General features: G+C 45.0%; 1 protein-coding gene across 1 annotated transcript in view; it reads left to right on the top strand.

Moving 5' to 3' along the window:
* Nucleotides 1-23,746, top strand: part of LOC136298422 (uncharacterized) — a 29,499-nt gene extending 5,753 nt beyond the window's left edge. The window contains exons 2-17 of the mRNA XM_066199136.1: nt 2,779-2,883; nt 3,806-3,892; nt 4,817-4,990; nt 6,497-6,645; nt 8,477-8,638; nt 9,150-9,567; nt 9,768-9,930; nt 12,014-12,125; nt 16,378-16,468; nt 17,047-17,133; nt 19,864-20,016; nt 20,496-20,625; nt 20,778-20,810; nt 21,304-21,407; nt 22,363-22,446; nt 23,086-23,746. Coding sequence (XP_066055233.1) covers nt 2,779-2,883; nt 3,806-3,892; nt 4,817-4,990; nt 6,497-6,645; nt 8,477-8,638; nt 9,150-9,567; nt 9,768-9,930; nt 12,014-12,125; nt 16,378-16,468; nt 17,047-17,133; nt 19,864-20,016; nt 20,496-20,625; nt 20,778-20,810; nt 21,304-21,407; nt 22,363-22,446; nt 23,086-23,190 — 2,157 coding nt within the window. The 3' untranslated portion in view covers nt 23,191-23,746. The remainder of the gene's footprint in view (nt 1-2,778; nt 2,884-3,805; nt 3,893-4,816; nt 4,991-6,496; nt 6,646-8,476; nt 8,639-9,149; nt 9,568-9,767; nt 9,931-12,013; nt 12,126-16,377; nt 16,469-17,046; nt 17,134-19,863; nt 20,017-20,495; nt 20,626-20,777; nt 20,811-21,303; nt 21,408-22,362; nt 22,447-23,085) is intronic.
* Nucleotides 23,747-23,998: the final 252 nt, after the last annotated feature.

The raw sequence follows: 23,998 nt of genomic DNA, 5'->3' as shown, positions 1-23,998 counted from the left end.
GCTGAGAGAAAAGCCCCAGAGACAGAAAATGATAAAGGTCAGGGTCTGATACAGAAGTCTTGTTTGCAAGTGAAAATACCATGAAACATGATTGTCAACAACCTAAGTGAGCCAGACAGACTTCTGACAGATAATTCTGACAGCTCTCATGAGCTGAAAAATGCCTTTTTTTGCCTTTTCTGGCTTTGGAAATGTTCTCACATCTGTTTCCAGATGTGCAGAGAGTGAAGAGAGGTGTAAACCCAACAATGTGCTGTTAAAAATACCCTGCCCCAAGCAGTTCCTTTCGTGTGCTCCTCGGGGATGGATTCTCTGTCAGGGCTCTGCCTTCCTAACAAACCTGCCGGGATTTAAATGCACAGAATGATTTGTTTCTCTTTTGTGAACATTTTTTCCCCTCATCCATTATTAAGCAAATTAAGACGTGTTCCCTGTTTCTTTCACATCTTGGGCAGAAATTCATTTGAGTCCAGGGGAGACTTTGGTGAAGGTAAGGAGAAGGAAGAGTTGAGTATTGACTTGAATGTCTTCCTTTCTGCAGTTTTTTTTTTAAAGAAAATATCTTAAAATATTAAATTTGAAAAAAAAAATGGAATTAAAATTGTCATCGTGCTGCAAAAAATTCTTTGAACCTTTCTCCAAAAGGCCTAACAGGGAAAAATAGTTTCCAGCCTCGTCTCAGGAGCTGCTATCCTGAATAAACAGCTCTTGCACTTCGGAGCTGGCAGAGCTTTGCCTTGAGGCAATCGCATTTTTCAGTACAAATATATCCATATTCCTGTTTATTCACACACAGCCCGTTCGTTCGGTGGGGAATCGCCTGGTGAAGATCCCGATCCTCCCCGATGCGAGGTGTGAATGTGAGGCCCTTTAAAATTCCAGCAGCGAGCGAGCGGGGAGGTCATTGAGGGAACCTCCTGTGCATGAATGATCAGGCAGCTTTCCCTCCTCCTCCCTCACTGCTCCCGTTCCCTTCGCAGCTCCAAGCTGGGCCATCAGTTACCTTTCTGTTAGCATTGAAAAGAAATAAGTATTTTTTTATTAGGCAAACCTTTAAAAACCATGTATTTCTCTTGCTCCCGGTTTCATTTGGAGGCTGTAAAAACGTGCAGAGTGTGTGAGCCCCTTTCCCAGGAACTGGGCGAGCTGGCAGAAATTTGGGAAAATAATAAATATTTGGGAAAATAATAAATATTTGGTAAATAAAGGGTGTTGGGTGTAGTGAGGCTTGGGGAAAGGGGGAACCTGGGGGTTTGCTGGACTGGGACTGGGAGTTTTTATGGGGCACATTCCCGGGTGTCTGTGCGGCTTGGGTGGGTGGAGGTGGCCAAGGAAGGGCTGGACACGGTGGGGATCAATCACAGGTTGGACACAATGGTCTGGGAGGTTTTTTCCAACCTCAGCGATCCTGTGTGGCCCCAAGAGGACCTTCTGCTGCATTGCTGGGCTGCATTGCGGGGCTGCATTGCTGGGCTGCATTGCGGGGCTGCATTGCGGGGCTGCATTGCGGGGCTGCATTGCGGGGCTGCATTGCGGGGCTGCATTGCGGGGCTGTTCAGCAGGGGAGCTGCTCTGTTTGTGGGGAGTGGTGGGCGTAGGAAAAGCAGGGCAGGTCCTCAACATCTCCATCTGCTGGGGAATCCCCTTCCCAGTCCCTCTGGCCCCTTCTCAACCCTCCTGTCCTTCCCAACCTTCCTGTCCTTCCCAATCTACCTGCTCCTTCCCAATCCCCCTGGTCCTTCCCAACCCCTCTGGCCCCTTCCCAATCCTTCTGCTTCTTCCCACCCCTCCTGCCCTTCCCTTGCTCCTGCACATCCTGCCCTGTGCTCTGCACTTGGAGAGCTTGAAAAGAACGACTGGAAATCACTGGAATCTCTCCCGGTGGTGAAATCATTCTCAGGACACGGGGAACATTGGATCTTGGAGTCTGGATTAAAAAAAGAAAAACCAAAAAAACAACCTCCGAGTTCCTGAGCTGTGCTGGTAAAACCGCCAGGCTCCAAACTCTGCTGCTCTGCCGAGAGGTGGCTGTCACACGGGGGGACCCTGGGCTCCGTCTCCAAGGGAGGTTGTTTTATTTATTGTTTATCCCTCCACGAAGCCGTCCCTCGCCAGTGTGACAGCTGCAGCTCCGTGCCCCTGCTGCCTCCCCTCGCCCGTTTTTCTTTGCTTGGTTCCTGTTTGCCATCACAGCCACACCTGCTGCACTAAGCAGTGACAGAAATCGAGTTTATTGGCAGCTCAAGCCCCTCTTTTGGTGAGAGAAAAAGGGGAAGTGCAACGCTGGCTTTTCATGTGCTTCACCAAAGTCCCCGTGGCAGCTGCAGCTCCCCGTACCAGCAGCAGTTTGCCCCCCTCTCCACCCTGAAAATTTCAAATGTTGCTGATTTTTCTTTCATGTCGTCCCGTGTGCTGGGCTTTACGCACAGGATGAGACAGGCTTCCATGCAAAATTGATGTTTCCACTTCTTGCCGGGGTTTCTGCCTCAAAAAGGTTTCCTCCTTGGCAGTTCTATCTCCAGATATTACCATCACACCTTCTCAAGTTGTAAAAGCCCCTGTATATTTGATATCTTGTGGACTTTCACCGGGTTTCAAAGGGAGATTATATTTGCTGGTCGGGTTGTCAGTAGAACATTAAATATGAGTGAAATTGTGTTTTTTTATGGCAGCTGCCGTGGCTGTGTCACGAGCACTCTGTGTCCTCTACAGCCAGATGAAAAAAACAGTCTCTAAAAACATTTGATTGACTTTTCTTTTTTTTTTTTTCTTTTCTAGTTAAGCCAGGAGAAAATCCTCAAAATTATGAACATGGTGAAAAACAAAGAAGTGAGCATTGAGGGAGCTCTGCATTTGGCACAGAAGGAGGTGTACGCTGAAAAGGTGAGGCCGGTGCTTTGATGTATTTTGTAATACATCCAGATGTTCTGGAGGGCCCTGCTGAGGTGAGGAGCGTGCCTGGGTTGCTTTCAAGGATACAATCCCGGTTTGGGAATCACAACCAGCCCAGTTCCCAAGCAAACAGGACAGGGATGCCTGGCTGGTGCTGCCTGTGTCCTGTGTCCCATGGAAATGCTGTGCCTACACCGATGGCGTGACCAGGATTAAGGAGCTCAAATCCACGCCAGGGTTGTTATTCCAAGGGGAGTAATGAGTCCTGGATGAATAAATGTGGGGCAGAATGATAGAATTGCAGAATCACAGGATGGTTTGGGTTGGAAGGGACCTTAAAGCTCATCTTGTTCCACCACCCACTGCCCCAGGGTGCTCCAAGCCTTGTCCAGCCTGGCCTGGAACATTTCCAGGGACCCAGGAGCAGCCACAGCTTCCCTGGACAACCAGTCCTCCTCACAGGGAGGAATTTCTTCCCAATATCCCATCTAAACCTCCTCAATTTCACTGTGAAGCCACGCCCCCTTGTCCTGGCACTCCGTCCTTTGGAAACCTTCTCTCCCCATCTTTCCTGCGGCTCCTTCAGGCACCGGGAGGTTTCTCTTTTCCTGGGTCTCACCACCCTCATAGTGAAGAATTTCTTCCTCATATTTGATCCAAGCCCACTCTCTGTCAGTGTGAAGCCATCACCCCCGTTATTAATTATTGTGAATAAGCTCTGTCCCCATCTTCATTAAGGTGATTAACAAAAGCCAGGAGGACGCTTCCATCTGTCTCCATGTGGACCTCTCCTGCAGGGCCCCAGTGTTGTTTTTGTTCACAGAGAGGGATTTTCCCTGAGAACAGCTGCATTTGTGTGGCCAAACATTATCCCAGCCTGGGATGTGCTGCTGATCCCTGTTCTGTTTTCCAGGATCCACAGGATTTGCTAACTGCCTCCCAGTTTAACTTCATTATCTACAAATACAAACACTACCGGTGGCAGAAGCGAATTTTGCAGGTAACTTTAAAGGTTCTCACTTTTGGTGCAGCGTACAAAAATATATTAAAGCAAACTTCTGTCAACAACATCCGATGGTGATTTGTTCTTCCATGAAGTGAGGGACAAAGGTTTCATGTTTTTTTCCTGGATTTCGCTAAAACTTCTTGTAGTTTGGACACAAGAAGAATTTGGACAAAATTTGACAATGAACGAGTCCAAATCATTCATGCTACAGGGCGATTCTTATTTACTACATCTTGCCTCTACAAAAATATAATTTTTCCAGCATTATCTACCAATTTTTTGGAATGAAAAGATTATTTGTTTAGACATAAAGTGGAAAAATGGAGAGACGTGTGGTCGATGTGGAAGTTATCAGTCTGGGAATCCGGATTAGTTTTATTTCAGTTCTCCAATTGCCAGCAGCCTTCAAAAGTCAGAGATAATCATGAGAAAGGTTCTGCTTTGGAGGTTTCCTGCTGTAGACAGGACAGAGGGAAAGGCCGCAATGTGGGCATTTGGTGGTGTGGTCTGCACGTACAAGATTTCAACCTTTAACTCAGAACTGCTTTTCTAACCAGCTGCATTTCAGAGATTGAAGGAGTGAGGAACCGAATGTGTGGTTCTGCCTCACTTTGTGCTGGAGGGGAAGTTTCTGCACTGGGTTTTGTGAGACAAGGAGAATTTAAAAAAGAAATAATATTTCAGAGCGATAAATTGATGCATATTTGTCAAAAGAGATGCGTGGAAACACAGCTTACAAGGAATATCTGGAGGTTTTTTGGTGACTAAAACAAGCACTGGGTAATATTTTGATGGTGAAATGTAATTATTTAATTTTATTTATTCCGATCTTCTATCTAAACACCTTCATGTGATTATACTGGGATGCTTCTTTTTTTTTACCAATGGCTCCAAGTGATGCAGAATTTTCCGTTGCAGCTTGATTTCAACACCAGGACCATTTTTAACATCGAGAAAGGGATAATTAAGAAGCAGTTCCCTTTCTCCCAAGTCAAGGGCTGCGAGGACTCTGAGAGGAGGCGCTTCAGCATCGTGTTCCACGGGAGGCAGGACTATGAGCTGGAGGCCGTGTCCCTGGATGATAAAAGGAAGGTGAGCTTGTAAAGCACACTGCTGTAAACCCCAGCAGGTGCCAGGAATTGCTGGGAATTGTGCAGGCACAGGAGGAGGGATGGGTTCATTCCGTGGGTGTTGGGAAATGTGTCCTGGTTTGGAAAGACAGGTGACTGCCAGGGAGAGCTGGAGCTTCCCTTGGAATGGAGAATGTACACCCTCTCCCTCTGAATTATTATCATTTTGGAATTAAGGGGCTTTCAGGCAAAGATGTGGGAGTAGAAATAACAGTTCTTTAGGAATATTAAAAAATACAAATGTAGTAGTAGGGGGAAAAAAAGCAAAAAACCCCACAAAAAACCTTATTAACACTGAGAGTCAGAACATGACCTGACCCGCTGTTGGTCAGGGTGTTGGTGTCAGTCCAGATAAATCCTCCTGCAGTGCCAGCTGTGGTCCTGTTGGAGCAGAGATGATGCCGGAGAAGGATCCAGTGAGGCTGAGATGGGTCCGGGCTCCCTCTGGGAATCCAGAGCAAACAGGCTGTGCTGGTGTTCTGAATGCCAGGTGTGATCCAGGCGGGAATGCTGGGCTCCTCCCCCTGGGTGGAGCATCTCCCCATGGGATGATGGGATTGTATCAGCCCTGCAGTGAGCCTGGATGGCCCATGAACAGCAGATACCCCCTGGAGGGAGGATGGGTCCTGGAAGGGATAAAGAGCACAGCCCCAGCTGGTTTAACAGCTGGGCCACTGACAGAAGTTCCCCTCTGGAGTTACGAGGGATGGGTTATAAAGGAGAAAAGAAAAAACACCTCCCCAAACAGTTTCAGCAGGTGGCAAATAGAATACACACTTCTGGTTACATATTGCAACCCAGGACGGCACGGAACAAAGGGAATGTGAGCTCAGGATGGAGGTTGGCCTCAGGATTTGGGCACAGCTCAGAGGGCTGGGGGTGTGGAGCCAGCTCGAGGTGAGATGTGAGCGTGGGGGCAGTTCTGCAGCCACAGTGTGGGTGGAACTGCCCTGGGAGTGTTTAAACAAGCAAACAAAGCTGGTGATGTGCACAGCTGAATCCTAATTGGAACTTCTGAGGCACTTTGTGTTCTCTGCATAAAGTATTTCTTAAAATGCCCGATTTTATGGATGAATGAGGATCGTCCTCATGCTGAGAAAAGACCCAGCGGTTCATCTTTGAGCATTGTCTGAGATTTTCAGTCGAGTTCTGCTCGGGCTAGAACTGAGCTGAACAGAAACTTTGTCCTGGACTGCTTTGTATATGAATTAAAAAGTTTTTTTTCCACTAACCCCTTCAGAGTAAAATTATGTTCTCCTTAGGTTGACAGGTTTAGAACTGTGGGCATAAAACCAAATTGCAGTTAAGTAGTTTTGCATCATAGAAAGACCTGGGTTATTTTCTGTTGATTTATTTTGCCCATTTGACTGTGGCTTTGTACTTGTAAAATCCAAATATTGATGTCTCATTCGAGGGAATTAACGTGGAAACATTTTTTTTTCTCTCCCTGCTGCCACTTATTATCTAGATAATCTACCTGCTGAGCAGAGTTATACAGAGCAATTCTTGCAAGAGAGCAGCGGAGTCCTGCCCTGGGAGAGCTGCAGAATGTGATGTGATCCACGAAGGGCTGCTGGATTTGCAGCAGAACACTTCGACCTCCGCTGAATGGGTGAAGTATGAACCCTGGGTTTTGTTACAATTTCTGATTGATGCATTTAGATTTGAATGTGCTGATAATAACTTAATTATTTAGTTGTTTTTTTTAAAGTGTAAAGGTAGATGCCCAATCTGCACGAGCTGTCGGTGCAGTAGTGGTACCCAAAAAAACCCCACCAAAGTTGTGATCTGGAGCCTGCTGGAAGTATTGGCAGCACAAATCTGTCGTGGTGATGGTGCTCACAACGATTTTGATGCTGGGACTTTGTTTCTCTCTTGGTTTTTCCCTCCATTCTCAGTAATCCAGTGATTTTCCACGGTTTGCTCTCCGTTCTGCAAACCAACCACCCTTCCCTGAGACAGCTCCTTAAACACCTGGCAATTTCTTAAACCATCAAAGGAGAGAAAGAAAGAGAGAGGAAAAAAAAATTCTGTCTAGCTAATGAAAAAAATCCACATTGTAATTATCTGCACAGGGCAATTATCTCAAAAGACTTCACAGTTCACAGCAAATGATTTTAATTGCTTTGAAAAGGCGACCACTGTATGTGTTGTAAACACCATCCTCGAGTGTGCCCAGGGTTTGTTACCTTGCAACACTGAACAGGTTTGTTAACAAACAAAAATTGATTTCTGTTTATCTTGCGAAGCAAAGCCCTTGCTGTTTTCTTCTTGGTATTAATCCTCTCTCTTCCTCCTTTTATTTTATTTTATTTTGAAAAAGTAAGTGATGGTGGAAGCATCTGGAGATCTGATTAATCCGTAAGTCCCTGCCTGGAAGAAAGGAGAGATCAATAGCGCTGCCAGCTCCATTAAACAATCCTTATCACTTTGACTGTTTGTGTGGGAATAGATGCAATTTATGGTTTACGTTTAATTTGTTCTGGAGTAGCTAAACTTATTTAGATTCTTCATAGAACACCTTCATCAACCAGCCACACCTTGAAGAGAGAGCGAAGGGAAAGAGAGTTTTGCTAGAACTGCCAGAATGATAAAAAAAATGCAGAAACTCGCCAGAAAAATGAGAAGGCAAAAGCTTAAATAAGAATAAAAAAACCACAGTAAAACCCAACCTCTTGCTGGGGCCTTTGTTATAAAGATCAGGGCAGAATTCCAGAGGAGAAGCTGAAGCAGAGGATTCTGCTGGACTGGAAGCTCTGAATGCTCCGGCAATTTCTTCCAGGATTAATTATAATTTAACGAGCTTTTCCCCAAATTTTGGCACAGCCACTTCTGCTGGAAGCCCTCAAAAGCAGAATACTTTGACCTTTTCCTGCCAAGTGGCTCCTGGGAATGAGGGGCTCCAGAATTCCCACTGGGTTTCCAAGAGAGAGGGACATTGGACTGGACGGTTGGGAACTAAACTTGGTGATTTGTTTGTAGCTTGGTGGAGTGGAACCTGGAAGACACAGAAACTGCAGCCTTGTCACTGCTCAGTCACAGGTGGATTCCTTTAAAAGCTCAGAGTCCCAAAGATCCACCATCCCAAACAAACAAGAGGAGTAAATGGAGAGGGAGGGACGGAGCATGGCCATGGTAAAAAATTACCAGGACTTGGGTGATTTTTAATTGATGGTCAGAATTAATTTTACCTCTCACTGGGCATGGCAGACTGTTCAGATTTTATGTCACACTTTATTTAGGTGCCAGACAAAGCCCAGGAAACTCTCAGATAAGAACATCTCCGAGATTTTTGTCTTCTACTATTGATATTTTTGACCGTTCCATGGGGCATGTTGTAAAAACGTGGAGATTTATTGACATTTAGGAGGTGCTTTAACGAGGGCCAGGCTGTGTAAATAAGAATCCAGCCAGGAATGAGCTGTGTGTCCATCCCTTCGTCCCTCAGGTGCCTGGCACAGCTGCGGGAAGGAGAGCTGGCTCTGTACAGCCTGGGGCTGGGGGGCAGGAGCCCTGCAGCCACGGTTCCCCTGGCAGCTGGGAGCCTGGGGGTCAGCGGGGACAGCGCCTGCAGCACCTTCTCCCTTCACACCGCAGACCACCATTACCTGTGAGTACAGCTGGGAATTCATCGTTTATTAAATTATTGCCGCCAACACAGGAAACGTCCCCAGCCTGAGTGTCCCAACTGGGGTTGGCACTGGTGACCCCCCCAGCTGTGAGGGAAGGTTGGGAGAATCGGGATTGTTCAGCCTGGAGAAGCTTTGGGGTGACCCCATCGTGGCCTGGAGGAGCTGCAGGAAAGACGGAGAGAGACAATTTATAGGGATGGAGTGTCACGACAAGGGGGAATGGCTTCAAACTGACAGAGAGGAGGTCGAGGTGGGATACTGGGGTGAAATCCCTCCCTGTGAGGCTGGGCAGACCCTGGTACAGACTCCCAGAGAAGCTGTGACTGCCCCTGGATCCCTGGAAGTGCCCAGAGGCAGGATGTTATTTACACTTCCCGCTTTATTTACAGGTTATTTACAACCTGTGTTGGGCAGAATGTTTATTATTATCATTATTCAGGATGTCATTTACGCTTCCTGGCGTTCCTCGATGGCATTTTCCCGTTCCAGGTTGCGGATTCCCCCCACTGCCCGCAGCAGCAGCCCCGAGGTCGCCGTCAGGCTGCACAGGGAGTGGCTGTCCCTGCTGGAGAGGCACTGCCAGCCGGGCAGCGGGGAAACCCAGCCGGGAAACCAAGGATGCTCCAACCCCGAGGCTGATTACGAGGAATTTATCGTGCCTCTGAACGAGCAGGAAGAGGAGAGTCCCAATTTTGGGGGGAGTTCTGCAAGGAGCAGCCTGAGGCAGCCCGCAGCATCCCTGGCAGGAGGCGCAGAGGGACACACAGCCCCAGCCCCAGCTCTGTCACCTGCCCCGGGCAGGGCTGAGCCCCCACCAGCCCCACCTGCCCTCCCACAGCCCTGCAGCCTCTCTCCGGCAGCCAGGAGAACCAAAGCCTTCCACTGGGATGTCGTTCCTTGGGACAAGGTGAGGATGAGACCGTTAAAGGAAAGAAAAAAACCAAACCAACCAAAACCCAAATATTGCAGCCTGTGTGACACGGGCAGTTACAAGGATCCAACTGTGCCACAGAATGACCTGGACGCCCCTCCCTGTGTTTGTCTGGAACAAAGGGCCTCTGTTCTTCTGGCTTTTTGTTTACCCCGTGTCCCTCCCGGTATTTTTAGATTCAAAAATCCGTCTGGGGATCGTGTGACCCGTGCAAGAGGAAAATAGATGTGTGCCGGCTCTGTGAGCAGTTCCAGATCCAGGACGCAGCAGTGCTGCTGGGCACTGAGCCTGCAGGGAGTCAGCACATCCTGCTGGACAGAAAAGTTGCACACAACTTCAGTAAGTGGATGAACGAACAGGGGCTGTGTGCTGCTCTCTGTGAGCCTGGGCTGAGCTCTGCCTGCATTTGCTGCTTGTGCTTTTTGCAATTCCACAGGCAGCGATCAAGGCTGTGTGCAAATCATTTTTTAATTCGGTGCTTTTCTCTTGGTTTAAAAAAAAACAAAAACAAAAAACCTCCACACAAAACAACAGCAACAACAACAACAAAAATACAAAACAAGAAACAAAAACAAAACCCCAAAAAACTCCAACCCTCCCCTCCCAAAAAAACCCCAAAAAACAAAACAAAACAAAACCCCAAAAACCAACCAACCAAACAAGAAAAACCCACCAAAAAACCATGACTCAGTTGTTCCAAACATGGCCCTGGATGCTCTAGAGCTAACCCCCCCCAAGCTGCTTTGATTTTATACAAAGCTGAGCTGTGATGCTGCTGTCCTGGGGCAGTGATGAATTTCTTCGTGGGGCCAGAAAGTTTTTAGTCCCACGAAGGTGTGTCACACCTGAGGGGTGCCAGCAGCCCCTCAGAAATGCCTTATAAAAAATAGTGAGACAACATGATAAGAGGTGTTTAGAAAAGCAAAAAGGTTTTAGTGAAGATGAAAATAACGAACCATAAAAAACAAGTGAGAACAAGCCATTCACAGTGCAGGGAGGACCTTTACAGCTGCTAAAACACCCTGAAAATGCCCCAAAAATCTCGGTGCTCTCCCTTAAGTATTTAATGATCAAGGAAGGGTTTTTGGCTTGTTATCAGAAAGGCGGTTGCACCCTCCCTCTAAAGAAAAAAAACACCTCCCCAAGTGGGTTTCAACAGATGGAATGGAATAATTTTTTTTTTCTTTTTGGTTACAAAACCCAAGACAAGCCTGACCTAGGACAGCCTTTCAGAGCTAACGAAGCAGCTCAGCACCCACTCCTGGTCCTCCCGATAAAACATTGTAAAGGTGTTTTAATTGCCTCGACGAGGAGCGGTGGGTATTAAAGGAGCAGCAGTAATTGTTCTTCAAAGGGCACTCTGATTTCTGCGACGAAGGATTTCTGTAACCTAGAGAGGCTTTAAGACGGTTACACGTGTAAAGAATTTGGGGCAGTCAGTTCTGAAGTTTTAATGATTTCATCTCGATGCATATGAATAAGGAAAAAAAAAATCGTGTCTTGGAGAGAGTGTAAAGTTTTAATTGGGAAATGTAAATGGGGATAACTCGGGATTATTGCATCCCTTGACTAACAATTTGAAGGGTTAAAAGGAAGAGTGACGGGAAAGTGCTGGTGCAGATAAAAGAATCTTGTAATAGCACTTTTATCTGGTGAATTACTGCAGTTTCTTTGAGGAAATGTCGTTCTTTTGCTTTGCAAATAGCACCATTCCTCCTTTTGATCCTGCTCCTCTTACAGTGTTCTTCACTGGGACATTCTAACATCCCTTTCTTAATCTTATCCTCATCTCTGAGAGTTTCGGCATATCCTTATTATAATGGACGTTGCTCAGATCAAAAGTTAATTTGATCCTGAGAATTCTGATTAATCTTCCTGCAAGTGCTGCAAACCACAGTCCTTAAATTAATGAATAGAAAGATGAAGCTCCAAAATGCCAGTAGGTTAAAAATTCTGGGGGATTTCGAGTGGAGTTGTGAACACCAGGGGAAAATGAGAGTTCTGAGAGATTCCCACACCAAATTCAAGGCCAGTGTAGGGGAAAATACAAATAAAAGCCAAGTTCTCTGATGGATTCTTGTTGAAAAAAGAGATTTCTGCCACACAGGGAGCAGGAATCTGCAAGAAAATCATCCTCAGATTTGTTTTTCCTTAACGGCTGCTATGTAAATTTAAAGAAAATATGAAGACTGAGTTTTGGCATTATGATAGCAGCTGCTAAATATTTTTTATTCTGTTTGTTTGTTTTTGTTTGGTTTTGGGTGGGTTTTTTGTTGTTTTCTTTTTAGTCTTTTTTGGTTTTGGTTTGTTTTGTTGGGGTTTTTCTGTGGATTTTTTTTTTCTTTTTTAATTCTGCTAAGTATAGATGAGAAACTTCAGTGATTTTCCTTCCCAAGTAACCCAGGAATCCCTTTTCCTCCAGACATTTTCCTCAAAAGTTTCCGTATCAAACCGAGCGAGCTGAAGGACAAACTGTTCATCATCCACGAGGAGAGCGGCGGGCTCACAGATGAGCAGATCACGGCACTGAGACGGTAATTTTGGGGGGAATTCTTTGGGGTTTGGGACCTCTTGGAGAAGGCAGAACCTTCTGCGAATGAAGTTTGGAAAGTTGGTGTGGAGAGGAGGAAGGCAGGCAAGAGCTAAAGGAGGTTGATGGGATATTGGGAATATTTGTGTGTCTGGGTGGCAAAAATTTGGGGGTTTAAAGCAGAGTGGAGATTTCTGCAGCTTTAACAAAACTGGGCAGATTCCAGGTGAAATTCACAGGAACTGGATTTTAACTTTTTGAAGAGTTTGAGACTAGTAAAAAGAAAGGAAAGAAGAGGGATCCCAGAGTGGGATCTGTTCCACATCCCAGCCCCCATGTGAGACTTTTTAATAAACATTTTTACATGCAAAAGCTTGATGTGAACCTGATTCTTCCTTCAAAATGAGACAAAAAATGAGTGTTTTGCTAAAGAAAACTGAGGAAAAGAAGACAGAAAGGGAGGAAGTAAATAATTGATGTTTCTGCTTCTTGTGGCATCAGTTGAATTTTGGCCTCAAAATCCTGATCTGAGACAGTGATTGTGGAGTCTGCAGAATCCTGTGTGTCCTTGGGAAGTGATGTGAGGAAGAGCAGACACGAAACACGGAGTTTGTGCCGTTCTGTGCGATGGTTTTGGAAGCATGAAGGGACACGGGCGGGATACTGGGTGTTGAAATGTTTTTTTTGAATCCTGGAAGGTATTTCCTTGCTGTCCCAGAGCTCTCCCAGTTAAACCCCACTCTGGTGCACAGGAATTAGGATCTGGTGGAAGGTGGCTCACCCCACCGGGGGGACTGCTGAAAATCTGACCCTAAAGGCTCCATGAGAACAGAAATAAGTCATTGCAGAGCTGGAATTGGGCAGGAAATAACTGCAGGGAAATGCCTGGGACACCGAGGTGCTCTCCAGTGCCACGGGGCTGTTCCTGGAAAGGCAAAGGAAAGGAGATTTCTGCAGCCCCATTTCCCAGGGTGTCCCCTGCTCCCACCTCGGCTCAGAGGGAAGTCGTGGACCTGCTCTGACTTTGCTTCACACGACAACCACACAGACTCTGAGATTCAGAAGGCTGAAAATGACTCCTTGATTTTTGGGATGTGTCTCCCTTTTATACTGTTCTACACAGACCAATCCGATTGGTGACACAAAGACAAACCTCTTCAACCACATTGGTCAGAGCAGAGGGACATCAAGAAGAATTCCCTCCTAGGAAAATGAATGAATAACATAAATACAGTTACAAAAACATTTCTCCTGGTTACAGAAAATCCCCCGGGAAAAGAATTTCAGAAAACCAAAATGCCTCAGGCACAAACCAGGGCTGCACCACTCTGCTGCTCAGGATTCAGTCCTGGCTCTGCAGACTCAGCCCAGGATCTTCAGGCTGCTGAAACTGCTGTGGCATCACTAATTTATGGCCTCTGGGCTCTTTGCCATCAGACAATAATAATAATAATAATAATAATAATAATAATAATAATAATAATAATAATAATGGCAATGAAGCTTGGAATATAATTTTTTTTTCCTTGATGTCTTTTTTTGATGGCAATAATGCTGAGGGAGTATTCCCAGCAGTGGGCTGTGTGAGGGATATTGATTGTTGTGTTGTATAATTTCAAGGATTCAAACGATGCACTCTGGCTCCAAGGATTCTGTCCCTGGGATTATTATTTACTGCCAAAATCGATGAATCCACCAGCAAATCTTGCACTGAAAGGGAGCTGCATTTTTTTTTTTCCACCCCAAGAGTTTTGAGGGGGACTGAAGCAGCTGAGATTGATCTCAAAATGAAGGACTGGATTCCCAAGGCTCTGGAAAAGTGAAGGAGCAGACAGGAATTCTCATGGAGCATCACCACTCCCAAATTTCCCTGGTCCAGGGCTCTGTGCTGGCCTTGGCGCCACACAGGGAGGGCACTCAGCACTTCTGAAGAGCTTCCCGCTCCATTTAATGCTTCAACTCAACATGAGTCAACTTTGGCTAAAAGAACCTTAAACTGTATTAACAATAAAACCCGCATGTTAAAACTTTAAATTAATAGGGTACAAATATATTATCACTTAAATTTTATAAAAATTAAATTTATCAAAATTCAAAAGTAACCTAAATTTAGCAGGGTCCAAAATTGAGGTGTCCCAGTGGGAAATCTCACCTTTGGGAGCTGTGGTCTCCAGTTAACTGAGAACTCACGGGCAGAACAGGAATCAAACTAGTCCAGGGCTGGAAAATTCCCCTCAGTGCAAATTGTTTCTGTCAGAGACTCTGATCCTGGGCACAGTGTGGAAATCCTACTGTTGGAAAGTGAAAAATCCTTAAAAGTCAAAGCCAAAATTCCGTTTTCAAGGCTGTGACCGGGGAGCAGAGTGTCCTGCACCCAGTGGAAGTGCTGGGATATCACTGGAAACTTCAGGGATGAATTTGCTCCGGAAACCTCTCCATCTCTGAATAGTTCTTTATCCTCATGTCTCAACAGCAAAGCACTCCACGTCTCCCTGAAGTTCATTTTTCTTTCAGAGAAATGGGGATCTCTTTTGTTGTTCTAATTCCATTAGAGCTGCATTCATGTAAAATGATATTTATGGAATGAGCTCACGTGTTTTTGTGCCTCCCTTCTCGCGGCCCCCATTGTTTAATGCTTTAAGCTTTAAACCTTCCAGATAATCTGTTAGTTCCATTTTCTATGCATAATGCAGCTAAAGAATTTTATGGGGCATCAGACTTCTGATTAAATGAAGGTGTTTGCTGTCACCTTTAAAAAGACCTGCTATGAATTTGCTTAAAAGCTCAAACTATTTTTAATGATGAGTAAACACCCTTTCATTTGCCAACAACTCACTTATTTTTAAATGAAAATTCTTTTCTTTTCTTTGATGGTAGAGTGGGCTGAAAGGATTACATTTTAATCTGCTACAGTATTGAGTTAATTCAAGCCCCAGCAATTTTACAATTGAAACGTCATATTCATTATTGACAACAGTAAAATAAATCTTAGTGTTTGTCCTGCGCTTAACGTGCTAAAATATTTGCTTTTTTCCATCTTTGAGTAAACCCCCTGACTTTTACTGGAAACGTAGAGCTCTGCCCATGAATGTTTAATCACTCTTGCTGCAAATTTAGAAGTTTGTTTTAAGAGAAAGAAAAGAGAGGAGACCTGAATACTTATTTCAGCTTCTTTACGCTCCTCACACAGGAGCTCCGCCATCAATTCCATTTTTCTGAAGGAGAGCTGTGGATGCCCCCAGTGACTGCCCAGGCAGGCAGGAGCATCTCCGAAAGAAGGCGGCTGTGCTGCTGTGTTTGTTTTCCCAGTGTTTGAAGACACCGATCTCCTAAAAACCTGTGGCCCTGGAGGATGTTCCGTGACCTCGTGCAGGAGGGAGGGAGCTGTGGGTCTGTGTTTTGTGCTGTCACTGTTTAAGCAAGGAAAAAACCCTGTAAAAGTCAGGATGAAGGAGAGAACCCCCCGCCCCAGGCTGGGGTTGTTGGGGTGTCTGTGCAGGGCCAGGATGGACAGGATGATCCCTGGGGTCACTTCCAGCTCAGGACATTCTGTCGTAGCCCTGGTTTGTGCCTGAGGCGTTTTGGTTTTCTGAAATTCTTTTCCCAGGGGATTTTCTGTAACCAGGAGAAATATTTTTGTAACTGTATTTATGTTATTCATTCATTTTCCTAGGAGGGAATTCTTCTTGACGTCCCTCTGCTCTGACCAATGTGGTTGAAGAGGTTTGTCTTTGTGTCACCAATCGGATTGGTCTGTGTAGAATTGTATAAAAGGGAGACACATCCCAAAAATCAAGGAGTCATTTTCAGCCATCTGAAGCTCGGAGTCTGTGTTGTCATGGTGTAAAACTGCATCATTCTGTGATACCAGTCTCATCTCTGAAAGATAAGAAAGATAAGAGAGATAAGAAAGGATCCAACCTCCTTGGAAGTCAGGGCCTGAACTCCTCTGTCCCCTGGTTTCACCTTTTCCAAACCATTCTGTCATTCTAAATTCTCTGGCACTTTTCTGGACATCCTGGCTCTGCTCAAGCCTTCCCTACACAGAGGCATTCCCAGATATCCAGAGGGATCTGCAGGTCACTCTTGCTCCCCATCCCATGGTTGGTTCAAATAACACAGGATGAGGCATAAATATGAAACACATAAACCACATAAAATGCAGGGAGTTCCAGGGCAAGGAATGGAATAATCATTTTATCAGAATACAGAATGAGGGGGAAGAGGACACCTAATTTTGATTTTTCTGTTTGCAGGTATTTGCCCACCCCCAAAGATGCAGAAAGGTACCTGTCCTTCAAGGGGTCTTGCTCTGAGCTGCACGTGGTTGACCAGTTTATGTTGGAGGTGAGGTGTGATGCTTTTATTTATTTTTATTCATTTTACAGCGAGGAGTTTCAATTTTGAAAGACACCACATCCTGCTTTTAGGACATTCTCCAAGCTAAAAACACTGCGAGAAGGTGTTGTTTAGAACCTAAATTCATGAATCTCTCCCAGAATCAGAATTAAAGGATTATTCTGATGAAGAATTCAGACAGGTAGATAACAAAAAGAGAACTGTGGGTCCCTTTGTGTCTCCAAGTCACACTCCTACTCCCTACAGAGTAGGAACTGATTTATCCCGACCTCAATCTAGATTCCCAAAAATCTAGAAGCCACCATCTATAAAATTCGGTGTATTTAACCAGTTTTGCTCACAAGAATGAATTGCTGTTGATTTTAAGAATGCCTGCCCAGGAGCACGCAGTGCATTTATAGGTATGTGCCAGAGTGTACCCACAGGATTAAGAATAAAACGAATAAATGAGCACAGAAACCGGGCAAACAATGGCACAGCTGAACTTCTGGATAAATAATGAAAGGTGCGTGCATGTTTTGGCATAACTGTGAGTTTTTATTCCGGTTCTGCTGGATTCTGTGCAGATGTGTAAAATCCCCCAGCTGGGCCAGAGGCTGGATCTGCTGCTCAGTGTCCGTGAGCTCCCCCAGAGCATCAGAGACCTGGAGCCTGTGAGTACCAGGAGATGTCCCAGGGCATTTCCACACCTGAGCAAACGCTTCCAAAGAAGGAAAAGGGATTCCAGTTTCACCCCTGAATGGGTTTTACCCACACCTCTGGAGGTCCAGCCTGGCAGAGACGTGGCTAATATTAATTAGTGAGAGGGCACCATCGAGTGTGTCTTGAAAAATCAGAAAGGTTTTAATAAGGAAAGAAAACAATACAAACACAAAGGCAAAGCTGAGCACAGTATAGAGACAAGTCTCCTGCTTGCTACAACACCTGGAAGAGCGTGGAGTTTCTTTGTTCTCTCTCTTCAGTACTCAACAGTTTAGGTGGGCTTTTTGGCCCTTGGCCCAACGAGATGAACAACAGGCTTTGAGTCACATTCCCGGAGCCGAATCCACACTTCTGGGCTGGCTCGAGCCAATTACAGCGAGAAACCCGCAGAACTTTCCAGTTAAACCTCCTAAAACGTCTAAAGATAAACTGAGACTCTTTCCCTCTTTGGAAGCCCCTGCTGGAGGTGTGGGGTGCATTACCACACCCCTGACTGTTGAGGAGGAGCACCAGAACTTTCCGTGTTTCTCTTCCCGTGGTTGGCCCAGAGCCAGCGCAGGGGCACTGGTTGAGCTTTGGGATGTTTCTCAAAACCTTTAGTTTCCATTGGCAGCAAGACAAATTGTCCCTCCTTGATCATTGTGTATTTAATAACGAGCCCAGAGGTGCTCAGGTGTTTTTTGGGGCATCCTTAGCCAGAGGCTTCTCTGGCGCCCACACTCGGCTCCGTTCTCTTGTTTCTGTTATTTGTTATTTTGTTTGCTATTTTCTCATTCCTTAAAACCTTTGCTTCACAAACGCACCTGAAGAGCCACCTCACAATTATCCTGAGCCATTCTGAGGAGGGCTGGACACCCTCAGAGTGTGTTGAACCCTCGTAGAGCCAAAAACATCTGGCTCCAGGAGGTGTTTCCATAAGGAGCCGTCATGGTGTGTTTGTGGTCAGCTTTGATAAAGAGAGGGTCAAATCACCTCAGCGCAGATTTCAAAGCTGTGGAGTTTGGGAGGATTCTTTTGGGGTGTTTTTGGTTTTTTGGGGTTTTTTTGTTTGTTTGTTTTTGGGTTTTTTGTTCGTTTGTTTTGTTTTGTTTTGCTTTTTGGGGATTTTTTTGGTTTTTTTTTTTTGTTTGTTTTTTTCCCCCACTCGTGTGTTTAATCTCATCCTTGTTCCACCAAATTACAAGATATTGGGCGTGGCAGTAGAATAAACTTCCACGAAAGAGGGAGAAAAGAAGGGGGAAAAGATGTTCAAAATTTCATTTGGAGTCATTCAACTTTTCTCCTTCTCTGGCCGGTGATAAGACAGAAGTGAATTTCACCATTAAAATTCAATTCCCTTTGTGGGGATGTTCTGGCCCCATGAGCTGAAAGAATCAATCTAAGACACAGAGGAGGTTTATTTGACAAATCTCAAAGAGATTTATCATTTCCTGAAGGCTGAAGGAGCTGCTCCCTCTAAGGATTACAGCTCTGGACTGAAATCTTTTGGGAAGCAGAGCTCAAGTCCCTCTCTGCCTTTTCCCAGGATGACCTAAGGGTGGGGAGAGGCAAATAATAAACAAGGGCCAGTCTGGTGACTGGGTCCCGCTGTTCCTGCCAGGTTTTGTCCACGCTTTGATTGAAAACAAGAATTTCCACCCCATGGAAAACATTTCAGAGGTTTTGCCCTTGTTCTGTGTGGGAATGAAAATAAAAATGTGAAAAGTTCTGACAGATCAGGTCGTTATCCTTTGCCTGGCTGTGACCAAAACCACGGGAACAGTGAGGGGAGCTCCGAAGAGGAACAGATGGAAAGCACAGGGGACAAGCAGAGATTCCTGACCCTGCCTGGTGCAGCTGCACCTTTGCTGTCCTCCACTGAGGCCAAATATTGAATATTTGAAAGTTATTCAGTGCACAGTTTGCTTTGATGGATATTTAATGTTCACTGAAGAGCTAATTAGTGTCTGAGTGTGTTCTTATGCATGCTAACACCTATTTTTAAACCACCTAAAATCCTAAGGGACAACGTGAATCTTGGCTTTCAGCACCCTCTGGCCCTGAGCTGTGCTATAAATGCTTCAACAGCATCTTTCATGTGCTTCATCCTCGCCCTGTTTTTTAATTTTTATGTTGGTGACTGACGAAAAGAGGTGCGGTGCTAAAAAAATACAAATTTTTTTAAACTGAGAACAAAACCACCTCCTGTGCCTGTAGCCCTCGAAGGGAGGTGGCTTCCCTGGGAAAACTGAATTTCTGGGTTTGAGCACAGGAAATTATCATTCTTCCTTGTGGGGAAACTGTGCTAAGAATTTTGATAACAGCACTTTCGATAACAGCGCCGAGCTGGTGTAAAGGGAAGGGAGGGAGGCGGAGGATGGAGCTCCAGACTCTGCTTCCCCTGATCCCTGGAATTTGGGCAACCAAAGAGCAAAACCCTTTTCTTTTTCGTGCACAGGAGGCTGGAGTGCCCTTGGCAGGGCTGAAAGGATGTGACTCCTTTTGGGGTGGCTGTGCCAGCACAGCTTTGTCCTGGGGGGTTTGGACTGGCTGAAAACCCCGGAGGGACCTGGACAGGGACACGTCCTTGGGCAAGGGAGGGACCTGAGGTGGGGACAGCGAGGGGTGGCCCAGGGAAGGCACAGACCCCACGGATTTATCCACGTTTTCGCTCCCTCTGAGGGAAGGTTGGTGTGTTTCAGCTGATAATCCAGAACACCCAAGCAAGCAGGCAGCTGCAGTCCTGCCCAAAGTTTGTTGCCGTCCTGGAGTACATTTTGGCCATGGGGAACCACCTGAATGAGAGAGCTGGGAAGGAGGGGGCCAAAGGATTCCGGCTGTCGTCTCTGGCCAAAGTGAGTAAATATTCCTTTGTCATTAAAGTCATCCCACTCTGAGGTTTGTTTGCCATTCATTTGAACTCTCCCTGAGTGTGGAGAGGAAATAATTCCTAATGAGGAGCTCGCATTTTACCACCTTCCCTGGGTTACAGAGAACAAAACCCCGTCTCACAATGAATTCTGTCCTGTCTGTGATCACAAGCTGTGCTGCCCCTCTCAGGCAGCAGCGCCGGCTTTGTGCTGCTGAATTTGCTGTGCCTCTAATGAGGCAGAACATCAAAACGCTGCTTGCCCTGATATTAAAATCGCTTGGCATGAGGAATTTTCTGAGCTGCAGACGCCAGCTCTGAACCAGGAACGCGTGTGAAACAGCAAGAGGAGAAGTTTCATTCCGTTGTTTTCCATACCTGGGATCTCTCGGCGCCTCTGCCGTCCCTCCCTCGTGTTTTATTTATTTTTTGGCGGCTCAGTGTGTGTGCTGTGCTCTGTTGCAGCTGCCTCTGCTGAGGGGCAGGGACAGGACCTTCACCCTCCTGCACGCCCTGGTGGAACAGATCCTCCTGCACCAGCCCGAGCTGGCCACCTTTCCTCAGGAGCTGGCGGAGTTTGAAGCTGTCCCTGATGGTGAGAGGAGGGAAAGGGGTGGAAAATAATCAAAAAATAAAATGAAGCCCTTCAATTTCTGTCCAATCTCCCGTTCTCGCTGTATAAATGATATTTATTATTATTATTATTATTATTATTATCATGATTTTGCCCTCTCTCTTCCTTTCCAGCGTCCATGAAGGGCCTCAGTGCTGAGGTTGATGGTATGTAAATGTGGTCTCTTCACTCACAGGCAGATCTTTATGCACTGTGCAGCCATTTGGAACAGCTTCTCGCTGCACCTCTTTGTAGTTTGTAAAGAGAGTTAAAGGTTCAAAACATTGAGGTGAAGTGTTGCCATGGAGATGCTTAACCTGCCATTTTACTGTGAAGCATTAAAAAAAAAAAGAAAAAAAAAAAGAAATATTGAAGTGTGTCCAGGTGGTTTAGAAATGTAAAAAAAAAAAAAAAATAAAATGTATTGGTCGTGGTAAATAGAGTTTATCATAAAATACAGAAGTTAAGTGGTACAAGGGATGGCTGGGAGAGTCTCTGGGAGGTGGGAGGCGAAGAAAAACTTCCTGGAGTTCAAGAACTTTCTGGAAACAAGCTGGTTTCCTTCTTTGAAAAAGACTCCAGCACCAGCGAAGTCGACAGGAGGGACAGGAACCTCTTCGTGCTGGTGAAAATTCCTCCTTTTCTTTTCCCTTCTGTTAGTTTTAAAAAAAGAATTGGAGAACCTTATCCAGTGCAGGAGGCTCATTAAACCCAAAGCCAGCAAGGCAACAGCCCAGGAGACCCAATTCTGCAAGGAGCTAAAGGTAAATCAGCCACAAAACCTTCCTGTGGGCTGGAGTAAGGCAGGAGTAACCTGGGAGTTTGTGCTCACACCTGGGGACCAGGGTGGGATCTGTTCCCCACCCCAGCTCCCGTGTGAGACTCTTCAATAAACATTTTTACATGCGAAAAACCCTGATGTGAAACTGATTCTTGCTTCAAAATTAGCCAAAAAAAAAAAAAAAAAAAAAAAAAAAAAAAAAAAAAAAAAGAAAAGAAAAAAAAAGAGTGTTTAGCTAAAGAAAACTGGGGAAGACACTGATAGAGAAAGTGAGGAAGTCAATAAAGGATGCTTCTGCTTCTTGTGGCATCAGTTGAATTTTGGCCTCAAAATCCTGATCTGAGACAGTGGTTTTGGAGTCTGCAGAATCCTGTGTGTCCTTGGGAAGTGATGTGAGGAAGAGCAGACATGAAACACGGACTTTGTGCCGTTCTGTGCGATGGTTTTGGAAGCATGAAGGGACACGGGCGGGACACTGGGTGTTGAAATGTTTTTTTGAAGTTGTTGCAAGCTGTTGAAAACGTGGGTGTCCCAGACAAGCTGAAATGAAGAGATTTTATTCCCAGGCTTGTTTCTAAAGCCCTTTTTCTGCCCTTTAAGGACCTGAAACTGGCAGGGTTTGCTGCGCAGGCAAAAAGACCAAACATCAGGACCTTGTGATGCTTCTCTGGCTCTTCCACTTTTAATGAGCTTAGGTTTTATGATTTTATAATGCAGTTAAAATTCTCCAACATCAACTTTTCATTTTTTTTATTATTTTTGTCTTTGATGCCTTAATACTTGCAGGGGAATGTGCGCGCGCGCTCCTCTTTTGTGAAATGTGAAATTTTTATGACGTGAAAAATTCCGCCTTGAATGATTTTTGTTTTGGCTGCTGTTTAATTCCTGCTTTAATCGTGTGCTCCCACAGCAAATTAGGAGGTTTTATTTTATTACAGGATTTAATTCAGAAATATGAAGGGGATCTCTCCCAGCTGTCAAAAAGATGTGAGGAAATGAAGAAGCTTTATAGCAGCGTGCTGGTATGAATCATATTAAAATGCAGTGAAAATAAACCCACATTTCTTTTTTTTTTTTGGAAAAAGGGAAGAAAGGAGGGGAAAGGAGTGCAAAAAATTCCTACTTGCTTTATATTTATACTGGCTGGAGAAAAAGAAAGAAAATCCCATCTTTAACAGTGGTCAGAGATGTTAAGGAAAGGGATAGAAATGCAGTGATAACCTCTGGAAGTGGAAAAAAATCCTGATCCTGGGATTGGGACATTTTTGTCCATGTTTTCTTTAATGAATGGATTCATCTGCCCAGCTGCAGAGCCAGGAAACTTCAGGATTTTCTGATTTTTCTCCTCTTCAGCTGGAGATTTGCAGCCCAGCCAGAGAGATTAACCCAGGTTACTGAGGTGGTCCAATGACAACTCCTCAGATCACTTTTATTTGGGATATTTTGGATCTCAGCTCCCTGGAGATTTCAGACAGCTCAAAGCTTCCTCCTCTTCCCCTTCTTCTCTTACCTCTTATTCCTCTTCTTCTTTATATTAATATTAATAACAATGGAGGTATTTAACTTTTCTCTGCTCTTTAAATTTCATGAAGCTCCTGGACATGGTTGAGAACACTCAGATACACTAAATATTAAACATTCCTTTTATTTCCAATTTCCAGGTGAAGTTTGGGGAGCCCCCAGACCTGGACTCGCAGGAACTCTTTGGGTGGATCTCTTCGTTCATCAGTGAGTTCAGGAAGGCGCGTGCTGAAGTCACACCGTAAGAACACAGATTTTATGGAGAGGTGACAGAAAGAGGACTCCAGGAAACAATTTTTAATTTTTTTTCTTCTTTACTGACAAGCAGCACCTTGCCAATCTCACCTGGGCAGAAGAACACCTTGGTTTTGAGAGAAATTCAATTTTCAATGCGTCATTTTAAGTGGTATTTGACCTGTAATATCCCAGATCACTTACGAGCCTCTCAATTCTGTGCTTTTTTATCTTAAGATTCCCATATATTGAGAAAAAACCCACATTTGACCTTTTATAATTTCTCTTTTCCATCTTTTCCTTTGAATGCCCCAGCTGCTGGCCCAGTTTTAATTATCGTTTTCAATGATTAACTTTCTCGATCTAATTTCTACAGAATGCTTCACACATCTTGTAATGAAATGAGGAGCTGTTACCCACAGAGGGGAATATTTAAACAAATTCTTCTTTATTTTGCTATTAAAACATTGCAACCTAAGTATGTAAAGAAGAAAGTATCTGAGTGTTTTATTTTGCCTTTATTGTCCCCACTAAGCAGGACAATAAAATAATGCTTTTTATGGCCAATGTCATGTATTTGCCAAAAATGCCATAGGAAATAATCAATACATAAGATTTGCATTGGCAGGAAGAGAAAAACGTCGGAGCAGCAAAAGAGAAAAGTGTCATGAAGCATCAAAGGAGTGGATATGGGAGGGAATTATCCATGGTTTTCAAAAGAGAAAATATTTCTGCTGTGTTTGTTGGCTTTTAACGTGTTTTTAATTAGAGTGATTATCTGGAGCTCGATGTATGGGAAGAAAAGAATTGCAAATGCAA

This window comes from Chamaea fasciata, unplaced genomic scaffold, assembly GCF_029207755.1.
Source record: "Chamaea fasciata isolate MVZ Bird 193981 ecotype frontalis unplaced genomic scaffold, bChaFas1.0.hap1 SCAF_17, whole genome shotgun sequence".
NCBI classification, from domain to species: domain Eukaryota; kingdom Metazoa; phylum Chordata; class Aves; order Passeriformes; family Sylviidae; genus Chamaea; species Chamaea fasciata.
Note: the sequence above shows the minus strand (reverse complement) of the source record. Positions and strands in the feature narration are given on the sequence as shown.